General features: G+C 34.9%; 1 protein-coding gene across 12 annotated transcripts in view; it reads left to right on the top strand.

The window, feature by feature from the left end:
- The window catches only part of KHDRBS2 (KH RNA binding domain containing, signal transduction associated 2), a 628,062-nt gene that overhangs the window by 544,439 nt on the left and 66,796 nt on the right, over positions 1–16,827 (top strand). For all 12 annotated transcript variants that reach the window (XR_015251309.1, XR_015251308.1, XR_015251306.1 and 9 more), the window contains exon 7: positions 9,166–9,248. Coding sequence is in view for 5 of the 12 variants with exons in the window: in XM_086707154.1 (XP_086563280.1) it covers positions 9,166–9,248 (83 nt within the window). In the remaining 7 variants the exon portion in view is untranslated. The remainder of the gene's footprint in view (positions 1–9,165; positions 9,249–16,827) is intronic.

Raw genomic sequence — 16,827 nt, 5'->3', positions numbered from 1 at the left:
TGGGTTAAGCTTCTGACTCTTGATTTCTTTTCTTTTTTTTTTCAATATATGAAACTTATTGTCAAATTGGACTCTTGGATTTCAATTCAGGTCATGATCTCACAGTTCTTGAGTTCAAGCCGCAAGTCAGACTCAGTGCTAAGCACAGAGCCTGGTTGGGATTCTCTCTCCCTCTTTCTCTGCCCCTCTTCAGCATGTGCGTGCAAGTGTGTATGTGTGTGTGCACACAATCTCTCTCTCAAAAAAAAAAAAAAAAAAACTTAAAAAAATAAACTAAAATTTGTTATGCCTATAGTCTTTACATTGTGACCAAAACACAAACTTGAGGAAATGTTCTTCTAGTATATGAAAACCATGGTCCAATTTAGAACAGAGCTGCTCACATAACTGACAAATGAGTAAAGTTCTGACATACATAGTTGAGGTTTTCCTTTCATTTTACTTGCCAACATTAATGAAAATTTCAAATGACATTTATGTCAGAATTATAATGTTCATGGATATAGAGGAGTCTTACTTGCTGAATAAGACAGTAATATGTAGGAGACACCATTCCAATGTCCTCCCTTCCATCATTTCTGTTGAAAAATTCTGCTTTGTCTCTATTTGTTGCACTCCAGGGATAATGTACCAGTTTTTCCTGGTGCTTTTAAAATTTCAATTTTCAGCAGTTTTATTAGGATGTTCCCAGGTGTATTTTCTTTGTATTTATGCTAATTAATGTTCATAGAGTATCTTGAAAAAAGAAGTAATCACGTTTTATCTATGTTGTGATTTATTGTGGTATCACTGCAATAGCAGAATTATAAAACTTATTTTACAAGAGATAGCATGTCACACTGAAGTTGTATGTGTATAAAACTTATATATTTTATCTATAAGTTCTGTGCTATAAACTTTAATATAAAATATATAATCTGAGAGTATAAATGTAATTTATACATTATACATATTTATAAATTTGATTTTTATTTGTAAAATGTGTGGTTATGTCAGTAAAATTTACAGTGAAATTAGGTACATACACACACACACCACACACATAAACACATACATGCAATTTTTTGAAGAGCCATTTGTTAATCATTTATCAGAACACCACAGGCTGAGAACCTCTCAAAGACAGGAATTAGGTCTTGTTTTTCTATCTTTATTGCCTGGATAATAAATTCAGTAGCTGATACAAAGTCTGGTGAATTACTATTATTTTAAGCTTATATAGAGAGCTAATACTATTTAGATTTGAAAACCCAAAATTGGTGCAGAAATCATAGTTCAAGATGGAGTGTTCAAATCAAATTGAAAAATTAGTAACATAATAAGGCAGAGAAGTATATTTTTCAAAGCAGATTTGAAAAGGGCTGGCTTTGTACAGCTATGTATTTATAGTAATACACATCTGTCCTGTATGCTGCTTTAGCCAATACTCATAGAGTGTATGTATAATGAGACCTATAATTCATAAGAAACTATGAAGAAATCATCATCTCCTCATAGCGCTCAGGCCTTCCTGTCAGGCTACACTTCACATTGTAACTTAAGCAAATAGTAGAGGACATGGTGAGGATCTGGAAAACAGTCAAGAGTGCATTTTCTAAAGATCTGCTTTTATTTGGTTCAAAGAACAGAAAACTAAAGAACTTATAATTTCACAAATATGAAGGAATTCAAGATAGAAGAGATATTCTTCATGACCATGTTCCAGAAAAAAATGAATCTTTTTTCTTTGGGCATTTTGGTTTTTTGTGAGAGATGCCAAATCATCTGTTGTCAACTAGAAGAAAATAAAGTTAAAACCTTTTTTAATGTTTATTTATTTTTTGAGAGAGACAGAGCATGAGCATGAGCAGGGGAGGGAAGAGAGAGGAGACACAGAATCCAAAGCAGGTTCCAGGCTCTGATCTGTCAGCACAGAGCCTGATGTGGGGCTCAAACTCATGAACCAACCGTGAGATCATGACCTGAGCTGAAGTCATGCTCAGTCAGTTGACTGAGCTACCCAGGTGCCCCCAAAGTTAAAACTTTTAATTTCAGGAAGTGTTTTTGCTTTTACTGGGACACCAGTAGGAAATGTAGGAAATGCTACTCTGACACCCTGATAACTTAAGTAGCATCTGAAAGAGTCTTAATTTTTAGTAGAAATGTGTGAATAGGCTGAGACATAAGATAGCAATTTCTTCAAAGGAAACAGCAGAAACAGTAGGGCAAAAATAGGAAAAATGTTTTTGATTTCTTAGTTGAATATTCATATTTAATTTGAATCTCTTGCGGATACCAACTGACTTTTTAGGGTTCATATCTCTTTTACTGATTTATCTCAGAACATTACCAGCATGATCCATAATTTTACTTGTCCTAAGAAAATTACATAAATACTTATATCAAGTGTTAGAAAACAAAAATAGATTATATAAAAGTATCCACATTTACTTTCTCTTTTACAGTAAGGAGAATTATTTGGGGACTACTGTACCATATATTTTATGAAATTGTGGGTTGCCAGGAAAGATCTCTATATATTCTATGGATTTTCTGTGTAAGACTTAAAAAAATAAAGAAAAGTGTAAGTGAGGAGGGAAAATGTATTAGTCTTCCACAAACTAAATGGTAAAGCTATTCTTCATAAACAGAGATAATACTACTGTGTAATCATCATTTGAAATATTTCTCTTTTAGTGGTGATAGATGAGAATACTCTCCTTTGTGCTAATTTAACAGTTTAATACATATTTATTGAGCAAATACTCTATGGAATAAACTATGCTAAGCACCATAAGGTATCTAAAAAAGTGATTAAATTATGATAGAATCCATGCTTTTCAGGAGCTTCAATTCTAAAAAAAAATAAAAAAAATTGTAAAAAATAAATATACAGTATATATTTAGTACTGTACATATAATATATCCTAAGTACTGATGAGATAAAAACAACAGGCTATTAGAATTCAGAGAATACAGGCCTCTGGGTGGCTCAGTTATGCGTCCAACTTCAGCTTAGGTCAAGATCTCACGGTTTGTGGGTTCAGGCCCCACGTTGGCTCTGTGTTGACAGTTCAGAGCCTGAAGTCTGCTTTGGATTCTGTGTCTCTCTCTGTCCTTCCTCCGCTCATGCTCTCTGTCTCTCTCTCTCTCAAAATAAATAAATAAACATAAAAAATAGAATTCAGAGAATAGAGCGTTACCATAAGCTTGAAAGAAGCAGGAAAATTTTCCTAAAGATCATATAATAACTTTTAGACATCAGTAGCATTTCAACAGATAGAAACAAGAAAAGCAGAAGAAGTTTAGGGGTTAGAAACTCTGAAGACATGTACTTTCCCCCTCCTTGGCTCTTCTAGTTTGGAACACAAACACAACAACAAAATGGAACTAAACAAAACAAAACTCGCTTGTTTGCTTGTTCCTCATGGAAGTCAGAGCTCGTGAGTCCTGAGTAACAAAGGAGGGTGAATGAAGCCATATTTTTATAATCTTGTTGGAGAACAATAGCATGGATGCTTGAAAAGATGGTGCAGTCCCTGAAACACCTGTGGCAAATTCAATTAATCCCCTAGTTACTGACCTCATGATCCCCAAGACAGAAAGCTCAATTGTCTGTTGCAGCTATGGGAAATCCCAGCCATGATGTTAACTGTTGTTCCACCCAAGGGGAGATGAAGCCTTGAATTGAGAATAAGGATGCCTAAACTTCACCTGAGAACACAGGAACCTCATGTCCACACTCTAATGGTTGCTAATGTGTGTGTATATATGCATGTGTGTTGGTGGGGTATGGCTGTGTAAATAAAACTATATATTTTATAGGATGGTTGGAAGATTAATTTATAGAATTCTCCTATTAAGTAAAAAAAAAAGAAAAGAATAAGAGATATTACATAAGACACAAAGGTAAAATTAAAGCACCAATGCAGAAGACCCAATAGCTCACTAGTAAGAGTACTAGAAAGAGAGAAAAAAAGTACAATGGTATTTGCCAGAACTGGAGAATATAAGCTCCCAGAATTGAAAGAGCTCATTGAGTACCCAGCATACTGAATGAAAAGAGATACACACATACAGGCACAGCATTATAAAATTTCAGAATGCTAGAGGTAAACTTTGTAAAAGCATCCATAAAGGAAAGAAAAAAAGTGACATGAAATAAAATAAAACTAGGTCACATACAAGTAGCAGGAATTCTCAGCACCAATATGTAGTGATGAAAACACTGAATCAAAGCTCTCAAAAATTCTGATTGAAAATCATTTTTCAGTCTAAACTTCTACACTCAGTTACCTGATCCAGTGTGGGATTAGAATTTAAAAATCTAAACCAGATAAATGTCCAATATGCCAACAATATCACATATGCAGTATCCTTTCCAAAATATTGAAGCAAAATGTAATTATGAGAATAATCAAACAAGTTCATAATGTGAGACAGTCTACAAATAATTGGTCTAGACAACTCAAAAAGGCAGTGTAATGGAAACCAATAAAAGTCTGGAGGAGTTTGATAGGGATTGCATTAAATGTGTAGATTGCTTTGGGTAGTATAGACATTTGAACAATATTTGGTCTTCCAACACATGAACATGGAATGACTTGCCGTTTCTTTGTGTCATGTTCAATTTATTCATCAGTGTTTTATAGTTTTCAGAATACAAGTCTTTCACCTCTTTGGTTAGATTTGTTCCTAGGTATAGTATTGGTTTTTTGTGCAATTGTAAATGGAACTGATTCCTTAATTTCTCTTTCTGCTACTTCATCATCGGTGCACAGAAATGCAACTGATTTCTGTATGTCGATTTGTTATCCTGCAACTTTACAGCATCTTTCACAGTGCTAGAAGAAACAATCCTAAAATGTGTATGAAACCACAAAAGACGCCGAATACCCAAAGCAATCTTGACATAGAAGAGCAAAGCTGGAGGCATCACAATTCTGGACTTCTGTAGTGATCAAAACAATATGGTACTGGCATAAAAACACACATATTGATAAAGTAGGACAAAACAGAAAAACTCACAACCATATGACCAATTAATCTGCAACCAAGCAGAAAAGACTATCCCACAGGAAAAAGACAGTCTCTTCAACAAATGGTGTGAAAACTGGAAGGCAGCACCACTTCCTTATATCATACACAAAAATAACTTCAAAATGGATTAAAGATCTAAATGTGAGACATTAGGAAGTCTAGTTAAAATCCTAGAGGAGAGCACAGGCAGTAACCTCTTTGACACTGGCCATAGCAACTTCTTTCTTAGATATGTCTCCTAAAGCATGGGGAAAAAAGCAAAAATAACCTATTGGGTTTACATCAAGATCAAAAGCTTCTTGCACGGTGAAGGAAACAATCAACAAAACTAAAAGGCAACCTACAGAATGGGAGAAGGTATTTGCAAATGACCTATCAGATAAAGGGTTAGTATCCAAACTCTATAAAGAACTTCTCAAACTTAACCCCCATAAAATAAATAGGCAGAAATGGGCAGAAGACATGAATAGACATTTTTCCAAGGAAGACCTCCAGACAGCTAACAGACACATGAAAAGATGCTGAACATCACTCATTGTCAGGAAGTACAAATCAAAATCACCATGAATATTACCTCACACCTGTCAGAATGGCTAAAATTAACAACACAGGAGACAACAGGTGTTGACAAGGATGCAGGAAAGGAGAACTCTCTTACACTGTTGGTGGGAATGCAAACTGGTACAACCACTCTGGAGAACAGTATAGAGGTTCCTAAAAAGTTAAGAATAGAAAACAACCCTATGATCCAGCAATCAGACTACTAGGTATTTATCAAAGGATACAAAAATACTAATTAGAAGGGATACATTCAGCCTGATATTTATAACACCATTATGTACAGCCATTATGTACCATTATGGAATCAGCCTAAGTTCCATCAACTGATGAATGGATAAATAACAGATATATATATATAATGGTGTGTGTGTATATATATACATATACATATACATATACATGTATATATATATATATATATATAATATATATAGAGAGGGAGGGGATATTACTCAGCCATAAAAAAGAATGAAATCCTGCCATTTGCAATGACATGGATGGAGCTACAGAGTATTATGCTAAGTGAAATAAGTCAGAGAAAGACAAATACTATGATTTCACTCATATGTTGAATTTAAGAAACAAAACAAACCAGCAAAGGGGGGGGGTGGGGGGAAGAGAGGGAGGCAAACCAGGGAGAAAACAAAGAGAGGTAGGCAAACCAAGAAACAAACAGACTGTTAATTCACCCCTGAGGTTGGGGGTGGGGGGGTAGATGTGTAAATTAGGTGACGAGGATTAAGGAGGGTACTTGCTGTAATGAGCACTGGGTGTCGTATGGAAGTATTGATTCACTATATTGTACACCTGAAACTAATATTACACTGTATGTTAACTAACTGGAATTTAAATAAAAGCTTAACAAAAAACCTGGAGGACTACATTAGTTCTAAAAATACTAAGCAGACATAATAACCAAATGCAATTCACAAATCTTGATTGGATTCTGATTTTTAAAAGGTAGCTGTAAAAGATGTTTTTGACAATAGCAGAATTTTGACTATGGACTGCACAGTAAATGATATTTGGGGATTATTAGGAGTGTTTTTGGTGGGAGTAATACCATTGTATTTATGTAGGAGAATATCCTTATACTCAGGGGATCCAAGCTGAAGTATTTAGGGATGAAATATCAGATATCCAGAATGGATAGAGAGAAAGAGAGAGAAAGAATAAGTATCACTTTCCAATATACCACTTAGTAAAAGTTACTGAAAGAGATATTTCAGGAAGAAAAGAGAACTAGTGAAAATGGAATTTGGTAAAAGATTTCATATACAAACAGTGGTGGTGGGGTGGTGGGGTGGTACTTAGGAAAACCACTCTGCTCTCAGTCCAGACCAGAGTGTAATAAGTTGGCCTTGTGAGAGAGACTCTCCAGGTAACACAAAACAAAATGATAGATTATCTGGTATTGTTGAATATTTTAAAATATGATTGCTAGTTTGATATAACTGTTGGGATAATTAAAAACAAATAATTTGAATTATATAGAAAATCAAGAAAATAATAAAATGAATGAGGAATTATTAACATTAGGAAAAACAAAAACTATGTGAGAATAAAAAAATAAGTGTGATGCTAAGTGAAATAAGCCATACAGAGAAAGACAGATACCATATGGTTTCACTCTTATGTGGATCCTGAGAAACTTAACAGGAACCCATGGGGGAGGGGAAGGAAAAAAAAAAAAAAAAGAGGTTAGAGTGGGAGAGAGCCAAAGCATAAGAGACTGTTGAGAACTGAGAACAAACTAAGGGTTGATGGGGGGTGGGAGGGAGGAGAGGGTGGGTGATGGGTATTGAGGAGGGCACCTTTTGGGATGAGCACTGGGTGTTGTATGGAAACCAATTTGACAATAAATTTCATATATAAATAAAAAAAAAAAAAAGAAAAGAAAAAAAAAATAAATAAGTGTGTTAATCTATTTGGAATCTTAGTGAATAATATTTATTGTTATTTAATGATAATGTAGATATTGACTAACGAAAGTTATGATGAAAACTATGTTAATGTGTAGGGAAAATATGGGGAAGAGTCTATAACAGAACTAAATCCTTTACAACCTGAAGGGCTAGCCAATAGGAAATAATCAAAATTCATAAATCAAGGAATGTTAATTTAACCATATTAATAACACAAAAATTAATACTAAAATAATAGATGAAAAAAACTTAAAGAGAACCAGGGGTTAGAGAGGGACAAGGAAGTGCTGTTTTTTGGCCATAAACCCTTTAGTATTATTTTTAAATAATCTTATACGTTAAAATTAACTTCCAAATATTTAATTTTTTAATTCAATAGGAATCTAATTAGAATATTCAAAGATCAACTGGAGAAACTATTGCATACTGCAGAGCAAAAATATGATGAGATGGAAACCATAAGTGGAAAAATAAAAGAAATTGAAGTCAGACTCCGAAAACCCCATTTATAAATAATAGCATTATATAAACGGTACACCAGATGGAGAAGTCATAATATTTTTAAAACTTTCTTACATTCATGAAAATTATTAATTTTCAGATTAAGTGGGATCAATGATCTTAGTCAAGATTGAAGTAGAAACTTTCATATCCACACATTTTTTAAGTTTCTGAACACAATAGAGAGATTTATAATCCTCCAGACTGAAATGAAGTTATGAACTTGTGGGATGGGTTGGAAATGCATTCCAGGGAAAGAGACATACCAGCAAAGGTCTAGAAGCAGAAAAACCAGAGGTTTTTTCAGAAGTAGGGAATAGTCCAGGTGGATGGCTAGGGTTTCGAATAAAGTCAGTGACTACAAAGGGAAATAAAACTAAGTCTCTCACTAAGTGATCGAATAACTGCTAGCTTGCTTTCACATTCTGCAATGACAAGTCTGCCTTAGCTTTGATACCATTTTAGTTAGATAATAAGACTCACCACCAACATCATTTTGTTTATGAGACTTAAAAAGTATAGAACACACAGCAAAATAAATGGTCTTTCTTTCTTTTTTCCTCTTCCCTTCCTTCCTTCCCTCTATCCTCCCTCTCTCCTTCCATCCCTTTCTTTCTTCCTTCTCTTCCTTCTCATCTTCCCTTCTTCCCTTCCTTTTCCATCTTCTTTCCTTTTTCTTCCCCCTCCCTTTATTCTTTTTGTTTCTTTTGCAATGATGACTATCATTTTCTCACTGCAAGTTGATCACAACTTAAGGATCCCGTTTTTATAGGCTAAGAAAAAAAAAAACCTCCCAGTGGGGCTGTAAAAAATAAAACCACCATTATGTTAGCACACTATCTACCTATAATATTTTCAAAAAAAAATTTATTTTTCATTCATTTTCTTCAGTACTACTGATCAAAATTCTGGATAAATCCTAGAGCAGGTATTGCTACTTCAATGATGTGCTGAGTTCAATTATTAAACATATTCTGATCCATGAAATATTATTCAAGGTTATGAAAAAATTGTTCGTCTAGTAAAATCTGATGCAGAGTAACTAAGCAAACATAAAAACTAAATTAAGGTCACATTATATAAAATCTCATTAAGCAAAAACAGACCAAAGTTAATCAAGTTGATTGCTAATAGGTCTCTCTACCATTTTCTGCCTCAGGGGTATGATGATGGCTACGGGGGTGAATATGATGACCAGACCTATGAGACTTATGATAACAGCTATGCCACCCAAACGCAAAGGTAAGGCATTTGCTGTCTAAAGCATCCTTGTCAGGATTATTTCTAATCCTGCTATTTTGTTTCTTGTATCAGAGTACCAGTTATATTATGTGAGAGTTTCTAGCAGTGGTTTTTCTCCATTGTCTCTCTAAATTACTAAATTGCTTACTAGACTGAGGTAAAAGAAAATAATCCAGCAATTGTTAGTAATGGTAGTGTGTTGGGAAGACTTGGTGGCTCAGTCAGTTCAGCGACGGACTCTTGATTTAAGCTCCAGATATGATCTCAGGGTTTCTGAGATCGAGCCTGCTAGGGATTCTCCCTCTCCCTCTGTCTGCCCCTCCCCAACTCATTTGCATGCGTGCGTCCTCTCTGTCTCTCAAAAAATTTTTTAAAAATAATAGTAGTGTGTTATTTTAAGACTAGGTGATTATCATAACCAGTAAAACTCATTAAATAAGTTTTATGTAACAAAATACTGTTTCAGAAATTATTTTAGTAAATTCATAATTAACACAACAATGAAACACAAAGCACTTGCTCAATGGAGCTTTTTCCTCCTAAATGTAATTTTTAAAAAATATTTATGGGGGCGCCTGGGTGGCGCAGTCGGTTAAGCGTCCGACTTCAGCCAGGTCACGATCTCGCAGCCCGTGAGTTCGAGCCCCGCGTCAGGCTCTGGGCTGATGGCTCAGAGCCTGGAGCCTGTTTCCGATTCTGTGTCTCCCTCTCTCTCTGCCCCTCCCCCGTTCATGCTCTGTCTCTCTCTGTCCCAAAAATAAATAAACGTTGGAAAAAAAAAATTAAAAAAAAAATATTTATGTATTTATTTGAAAGAGAAAGAGCATGCATGCCAGCAGGGGAGGGGCAGAGAGAGAGGGAGAGAGAGAATCCCAAGCAGGCTCTGTGCAATTAGAGCAGAGCCAGATGTGGGGCTTGATCTCAAGAACTGTAAGATCATGAACTGAGCTTACATGAACTTTGAAATCAAGAGTCAGATGTTTAACCAGCTGAGCCACCAGTCACCCCTGTAATTTTTATTTGTAAAACAAAAGATACAGGAATGCTTTTAGTGCTCTGAAAAGGGAAAATTTGTAAAACATCTTATGGAATGAATAATTTCTTTCCTATTTTGATGGATCTCTAAATCATTATTGACTATATCTCTTTAGATTGATTAAATTTGAAATATCAATGAATTTTTACTTCTTTAAAGTCATTTTTTTTGAGGTAGTATTTACATACATTAAACTTTGCCCATTTAGGGTACAGAGTTTGTATGAGTTTGGCAAATGCAAACTATCAAGTGACCAACATCAAACTTAAGTTATAGGGCAATTTAGTCAGCCCCAAATGTTTTTTTATGGCTCTGTACAGCCAACTTTTCCTAGGACCTGAAAACCACAATCAGTTTTTTGCGATTACACTTTTGACTTTTCTAGAATGTCATTTAAGTAGAAGTGATACAATATGTAGGCTTTGAATCTGGCTTCTTAGCATGATGTATTTGATATTTATTTTATGTTTTTACGTGTATCAAATTTCTCTTCCTTTTCATTACTATGTAGTGCTTCATTGTTAGGATGTGCTATAGTTACTTCATTCATGGGTTGAAGGACATATAGGTTGTTTCTGTTTTACTTTTTTTTCAATTATGTAAAAAAAATTGGCATGAACAAATTCATTCTTAGAAAAATCAATCTTCTAAATATTTTTCTGAAAAAAAAAGTTACAATTATCATGGGAAAGTAGGAGGAGTCCATATGACAGTTAAGTAATTCTTCACTACCTATAATTGATGGAAACCAATAAATTAATTGTTGCAAAATCATAGCATTGTCCATTTATTGATGAACTTTACTGGGACTCAGATCTGGATGCTTCATTAAGTAATATTTGGAGGGGAGGTGACAAAGAAAGAAACAACTTTAAAGTCATTATGGAGTGGAGGAAATCTACATGTACTGCATAAGGTGCATTTTGTATGGTCTGAAGGACAACATAGTGAAAGGCATGAAGGGAAATTCTACTTAGAGTATTGTGGGCAATTAGGAAAAAGATGAGTGTGAACTGATACTTTTAAAGCTAACCATAACATATCATTATAGAAATGACCATCTTCAATTTTGAGTAATTGGTTAATTCAAAGTATGTGAAATAGAAGGGCTATCATGAGCTAAGGGTTTATATTATGGGTGATATCTTAATTGTCCCAATTGCATATTGAAACACAGCACAATTATTTAGGATGGGGGAAAGTTTTGCATCATGTTACAGACACTGAATATTGTATGCAAACTGACTATATATTTATATAGCATCTACTAATATTTTCAGTCAAATTATTAGCTCATTCTTGTATATTAGTGCATAAAAATGGTGGTAATAAAGTTCTATAGCTTGTTTCAGAAATGATTTAGTAGAAAAAACAATTACCACTCACTAAAAACACAACTAGAACAGAGTAAAATAATTTCTTGATTTAGCTCTATAGAGCTACATTCAGCTGATAGAGATTTTGAAATAATTTTCTGAAAGTGAGAGACTTTCTGCATCTTTCTCTGGTGAGACTTAAATGGGCTTAACTGACCCTAAGACACAAGGAAGAAAATTTGGGGATTAGAATAACTTATTTTTGAACACTTAAAAAGTGAATGTTAGAAGAATTGAACTAAGTATGCATAAAAAGTAATAGAATAATTTCAGAAAAAAATTTCTCTTAATGAACTATAATTTATGTGTAAAAATATATTTTCTTTTTTTTTTAATTTTTTTTTTAACATTTATTTATTTTTGAGACAGAGAGAGACAGAGCATGAACGGGGAAGGGGCAGAAAGAGAGGGAGACACAGAATCGGAAGCAGGCTCCAGGCTCTGAGCCATCAGCCCAGAGCCCGACGCGGGGCTCGAACTCGCGGACCGCGAGATCGTGACCTGAGCTGAAGTCGGACGCTTAACCGACTGAGCCACCCAGGCGCCCCTAAAAATATATTTTCTATGCACTTCTGCTATCTTCTTTTTTTCCCTTTCCTATCTATTCCACTTCCTATGGCTAAATTCATCCCATCCTCGTGGGCGCTGCTCAAAGCCAACTCTTCCAAAAAAGTTTTTCTTAATCCTTTATTTGGGAATAACCTGGTTTTGCTCTGTCAGCACCATACATTTATTTCTCTATGGCACTTTCTCTCTCTGTCTTACATTTTACTTATCACTTTTACTACTTTCCTAGAATCTTTGTCTCATACCTTCATGTCCCTCACAGTATCTAGTGTTGAGTCTTTCATAGGGTATTACTGAATAGATGATTGTTGAATACATGAATGTCAGACCTAATGCCTACCTACACTGTGAAGATACAAAATAAGAGCCTCTTGGGGTGCCTGGGTGACCCCATCACTTAAGTGTCTTGGTTTCGGCTCAGGTCGTAATCTTATGGCTTGTGGGTTTAAGCCCCACATCAAGCTCCACACTCTCAGCACAGAGCCTACTTGGGATTCTCTCCCTCCCTTTTTCTCTCTGTCCCTATCTCTCGCTTTATCTCAAAATATAGAAATAAACTTAAAAAAAAATAGAGCCTCTCCCCTCAAAGGAGAATACAACATGCAAGATTCTATGTAATACATTTATTGACAAAATATTTATATATTTCTGAGATATCTTAGTGTTCAACCAGAAGTGATAAAGAAAACAGATCATGAACTTAATTAAAATGATACGAATATTCTATGATACAATAATTATAAAATATCTATTTTGGTCAAAACATATCCTTGATATTGGTAGAGTATCTGGCACACTAGAGGTTCTCAGTAGAGATTTGTTTAATAAATGAACAAAAAATAAATGAATGCATTAATGAATGAATGAAATTAACAATGTCATTTCAGAAAACTCTGTGAAGAAGAATTTTTAAATATAGTACCAATTTGTAATAGAAATGGATAAACACAGAAAATTCATGACATGATCTATTAAATTCCTATATTTAGATTATTTCTATCAATCCAACTATGCCAGCAGAAGGGAATATTAACAGTTTAGTTAGATAAGAACTTATTAAATGATTATATGTGTCAGAGAGTATACTTGCCATGCAGTGACAACACTTATTTTTTGAAATTTTTAATTATATTTTAATATTTGCCCCTAACAATTTGTTTGAAGAGTCATTTGTGAGCTGTGTATATATTAAAATAACTATATTATAAGTGAAACAACTATAGAGTAACCAAGAATTAGAACTTATAAGTGAGAGAAAGTTTATTTTTATAAGAATCAGTATAGAACTATTTCTCTTTAAAGTGGTGGCTCTTTAATTGGACTTTTAAAATTATGATTTTGATTTATGGAGGAAAATGGAGAAAGTTTCTAAAGTTGACCAAAGAGAAATATATGAGCATAAAACATCTCCATCATTTATAAACAATGTGAATATTATTTTGGCACTGTCATGGCCAAAATTAGAAGAAATTCCAATTTAGAATCTGAAAGCAAAATAGCGAATTATGTGTGACTTAGCAGAATTGATATAAAAAAATAAAAATCTTTACAGAAAGTGGTCTTTAAATGACTAGTCGGCACAGGTGAATAAAGAATTTGTAGAAATTATAGAGTAGAATCTGGCAGGTACCTAAATGGAGTAATTATATCATCTTCAATAGAGAGTCTAAGGGAAGTTCACAAGGTAACACACTAGAAAGGTTCACCTGGAGTTCAGAAGCTATAACAACTTTAATTAATCCCCAGTTGTCTTGTAAGGTGTCGTTAGTTCTGGAAATTTTCAAATGGATCAGAAAAGGGACTTCTCTGAAGATTCCTTAGGAGGCAGCTCAACATAAATGACATATTAAGGACTGGTAAAGAGGACGATGATATCACGGGTCTTGGACCATCTTTTTCTCTTGCTCTGTGTCTATGAGAATAAAAACTTAAAAAAATATGGATTGATGAGTTTATTATGCAAGCATCAACTTGCAGTATTAGTATTGCAGTTTCCAGGGGAACTCAATTATTGAAGTCTTTGGATTAAGACAAGTTACATCCTGTGATTAACAACTTTAATTGGACTAAATATTAAATTCTGTCCATGTTCTCAAACCCCATTTTTTATGTACTCCTCAAAGTCATTAACATTTTCAGAGATCAATCTTCTGAAATTATGTAAATTCATAAGGTTTTACCAACCAATTGACTTTTCTCAATGCCCAAATTTTCAGCAAGAATCTATACCAAACCAAAGCCATAGATGTAGGGAAAAAAATTTATTGGCATGCACTTAAGCTCAAATAGTAACATTGCAAATGAAAATCAAAAGACCAATTTTGATCATGGATTCTAAGGGCAATTTAATTTGGGTGTGAAATGTTAAGAAACTATAATTTTCCAGTGTAAATCTTTTTTTTTTTAGATAGTTGAGCTTTATTTTATTGTTTCATTTCTACATTTAATTCTGAATTAAAAAATTGTTTATTTGTTTTGGTTTAGTATTTATAGTCCTTCTGAAGAGATAGCAATGTAGTTCGTTTTGCTTGAATATTACATCTACCCCTTGCACCTGGGACGGAACTATATATTTTCTTTACAGGTGCTTAAACCCTAATTGGAATATTTCCCTTTATTCTATTTTTTTAAGTTAAATTCAATTTAGTTAACATATAGTGTAGTATTGGTTTCAGGAGTAGAATTTAGTAATTCATCACTTACACAGAACACCCAGTGCTCATCCCAACAAGTGCCCTCTTTAATGTACATCACCCATGTAGCCCATCCCCCCACCCACTTCCTCTCCAGCAACCCTCAGTTTGTTCTCTGTATTTAAGAGTCTCTTATGGCCTGCCCCCCTCTCTGTTTTTATCTTATTTTTTTTTTTAATTTTTTTAACGTTTATTTATTTTTGAGACAGAGAGAGACAGAGCATGAACGGGGGAGGGTCAGAGAGAGAGGGAGACACAGAATCGGAAGCAGGATCCAGGCTCCGAGCTGTCAGCACAGAGCCCGACGCGGGGCTCGAACTCACGGACCGTGAGATCATGACCTGAGCCGAAGTCGGACGCTTAACCGACCGAGCCACCCAGGCACCCCTGTTTTTATCTTATTTTATTTGCCCTTCCCTTCCCCTATGTTCATCTGTTTTGTTTCTTAAATTCCACATATGAGTGAAATCAAATTGTCTTTCTCTGATTCACTTTTGCTTACTATAATACGCTTTAGTTCCATCCACATTGTTGCAAATGTCAAGATTTCTTTTCGATTGCTGAGTAATATTCCATTGTATATATACACAACACATCTTCTTTATCCATTCATCCATCGATGGACATTTGGGCTCTTTCCATACTTTAGCTATTGTTGATAGTGCTGCTATAAACATTGGGGTGCATGTGTCCCTTTGAAACAGCATACCTGTATCCCTTGGATAAATACCTAGTGTTGCAATTGCTGGGTCATAGGGTAGTTCTATTTTTAATTTTTTGAGAAACCTTCACACTGTTTTCTAGAGTGGCTGCACCAGTTTGCATTCCCACCAGCAATGCAAAAGAGATCCTCTTTCTCCGCATCCTCGCCAACATCTGTTATTGCCTGAGTTGTTAATGTTAGCCATTCTGACAGGTGTGAGGTAGTAGCTCATTGTGGTTTTGATTTGTATTTCCCTGATGGTGAGTGATGTTGAGTATCTTTTCGTGCGTCTGTTAGCCATCTGGATGTCTTCTTTGGAAAAGTGTCTATTTACATCTTTTGCCCATTTCTCCACTGGATTCTTTGTTTTTTGGGTGTTCAGTTTGATAAGTTCTTCATAGATTTGGGATACTAACCCTTTATCCTATATGTCATTTGCCAATATCTTTGCCCATTCTGTCAGTTGCCTTTTAGCCAGTTGCTGTCAGCCAAGGTCAAAGAGGTTGCTACAGTTTTCTTCACTAGGATTTTGATGGTTTCCTGTCTTACATTTCCTGTCTTTCGGGGCGCCTGGGTGGCGCAGTCGGTTGGGCGTCCGACTTCAGCCAGGTCACGATCTCGCGGTCCGTGAGTTCGAGCCCCGCGTCAGGCTCTGGGCTGATGGCTCAGAGCCTGGAGCCTGTTTCCGATTCTGTGTCTCCCTCTCTCTCTGCCCCTCCCCCGTTCATGCTCTGTCTCTCTCTGTCCCAAAAATAAATAAACGTTGAAAAAAAAAAAAAAACCATTTCCTGTCTTTCATCCATGTTGAATTTATTTTTGTGTATGGTGTAAGAAAGTGGTCCAAGTTCATTCTTCTGCATGCCACTGTCCAGTTTTCCCAACACCATTTGCTGCAGAGACTGTCTTTTTTCCTTTGTAAATCTTTAACTTCAGATTTGTATAATAGGCAAAATATCAAAATGGAAGACTTTGCTTTCCTTAATTCATGAATCAGGTGAGGAATTCACTAGGAAAAGAATCTTATTTTCTGTAAATTCCAAGTGACTGTGCTAGGAGAGCAAATATACATCTTTCTGATATTTAAGTTCTCAAAGTTTTCTAGAATGAAGACCTTTTTTGAATACCTGTATTGGTCAGGGTCCACACAGTAGAGGGTGAAATTACTCTTAAATTAGGATAATTTGAGAAAAGTTTAATAAGAGAA

The sequence above is a fragment of the Puma concolor genome, chromosome B2, assembly GCF_028749965.1.
Source record: "Puma concolor isolate L17-30 chromosome B2, mPumCon1.1.hap2, whole genome shotgun sequence".
NCBI lineage: Eukaryota > Metazoa > Chordata > Mammalia > Carnivora > Felidae > Puma > Puma concolor.
Note: the sequence above shows the minus strand (reverse complement) of the source record. Positions and strands in the feature narration are given on the sequence as shown.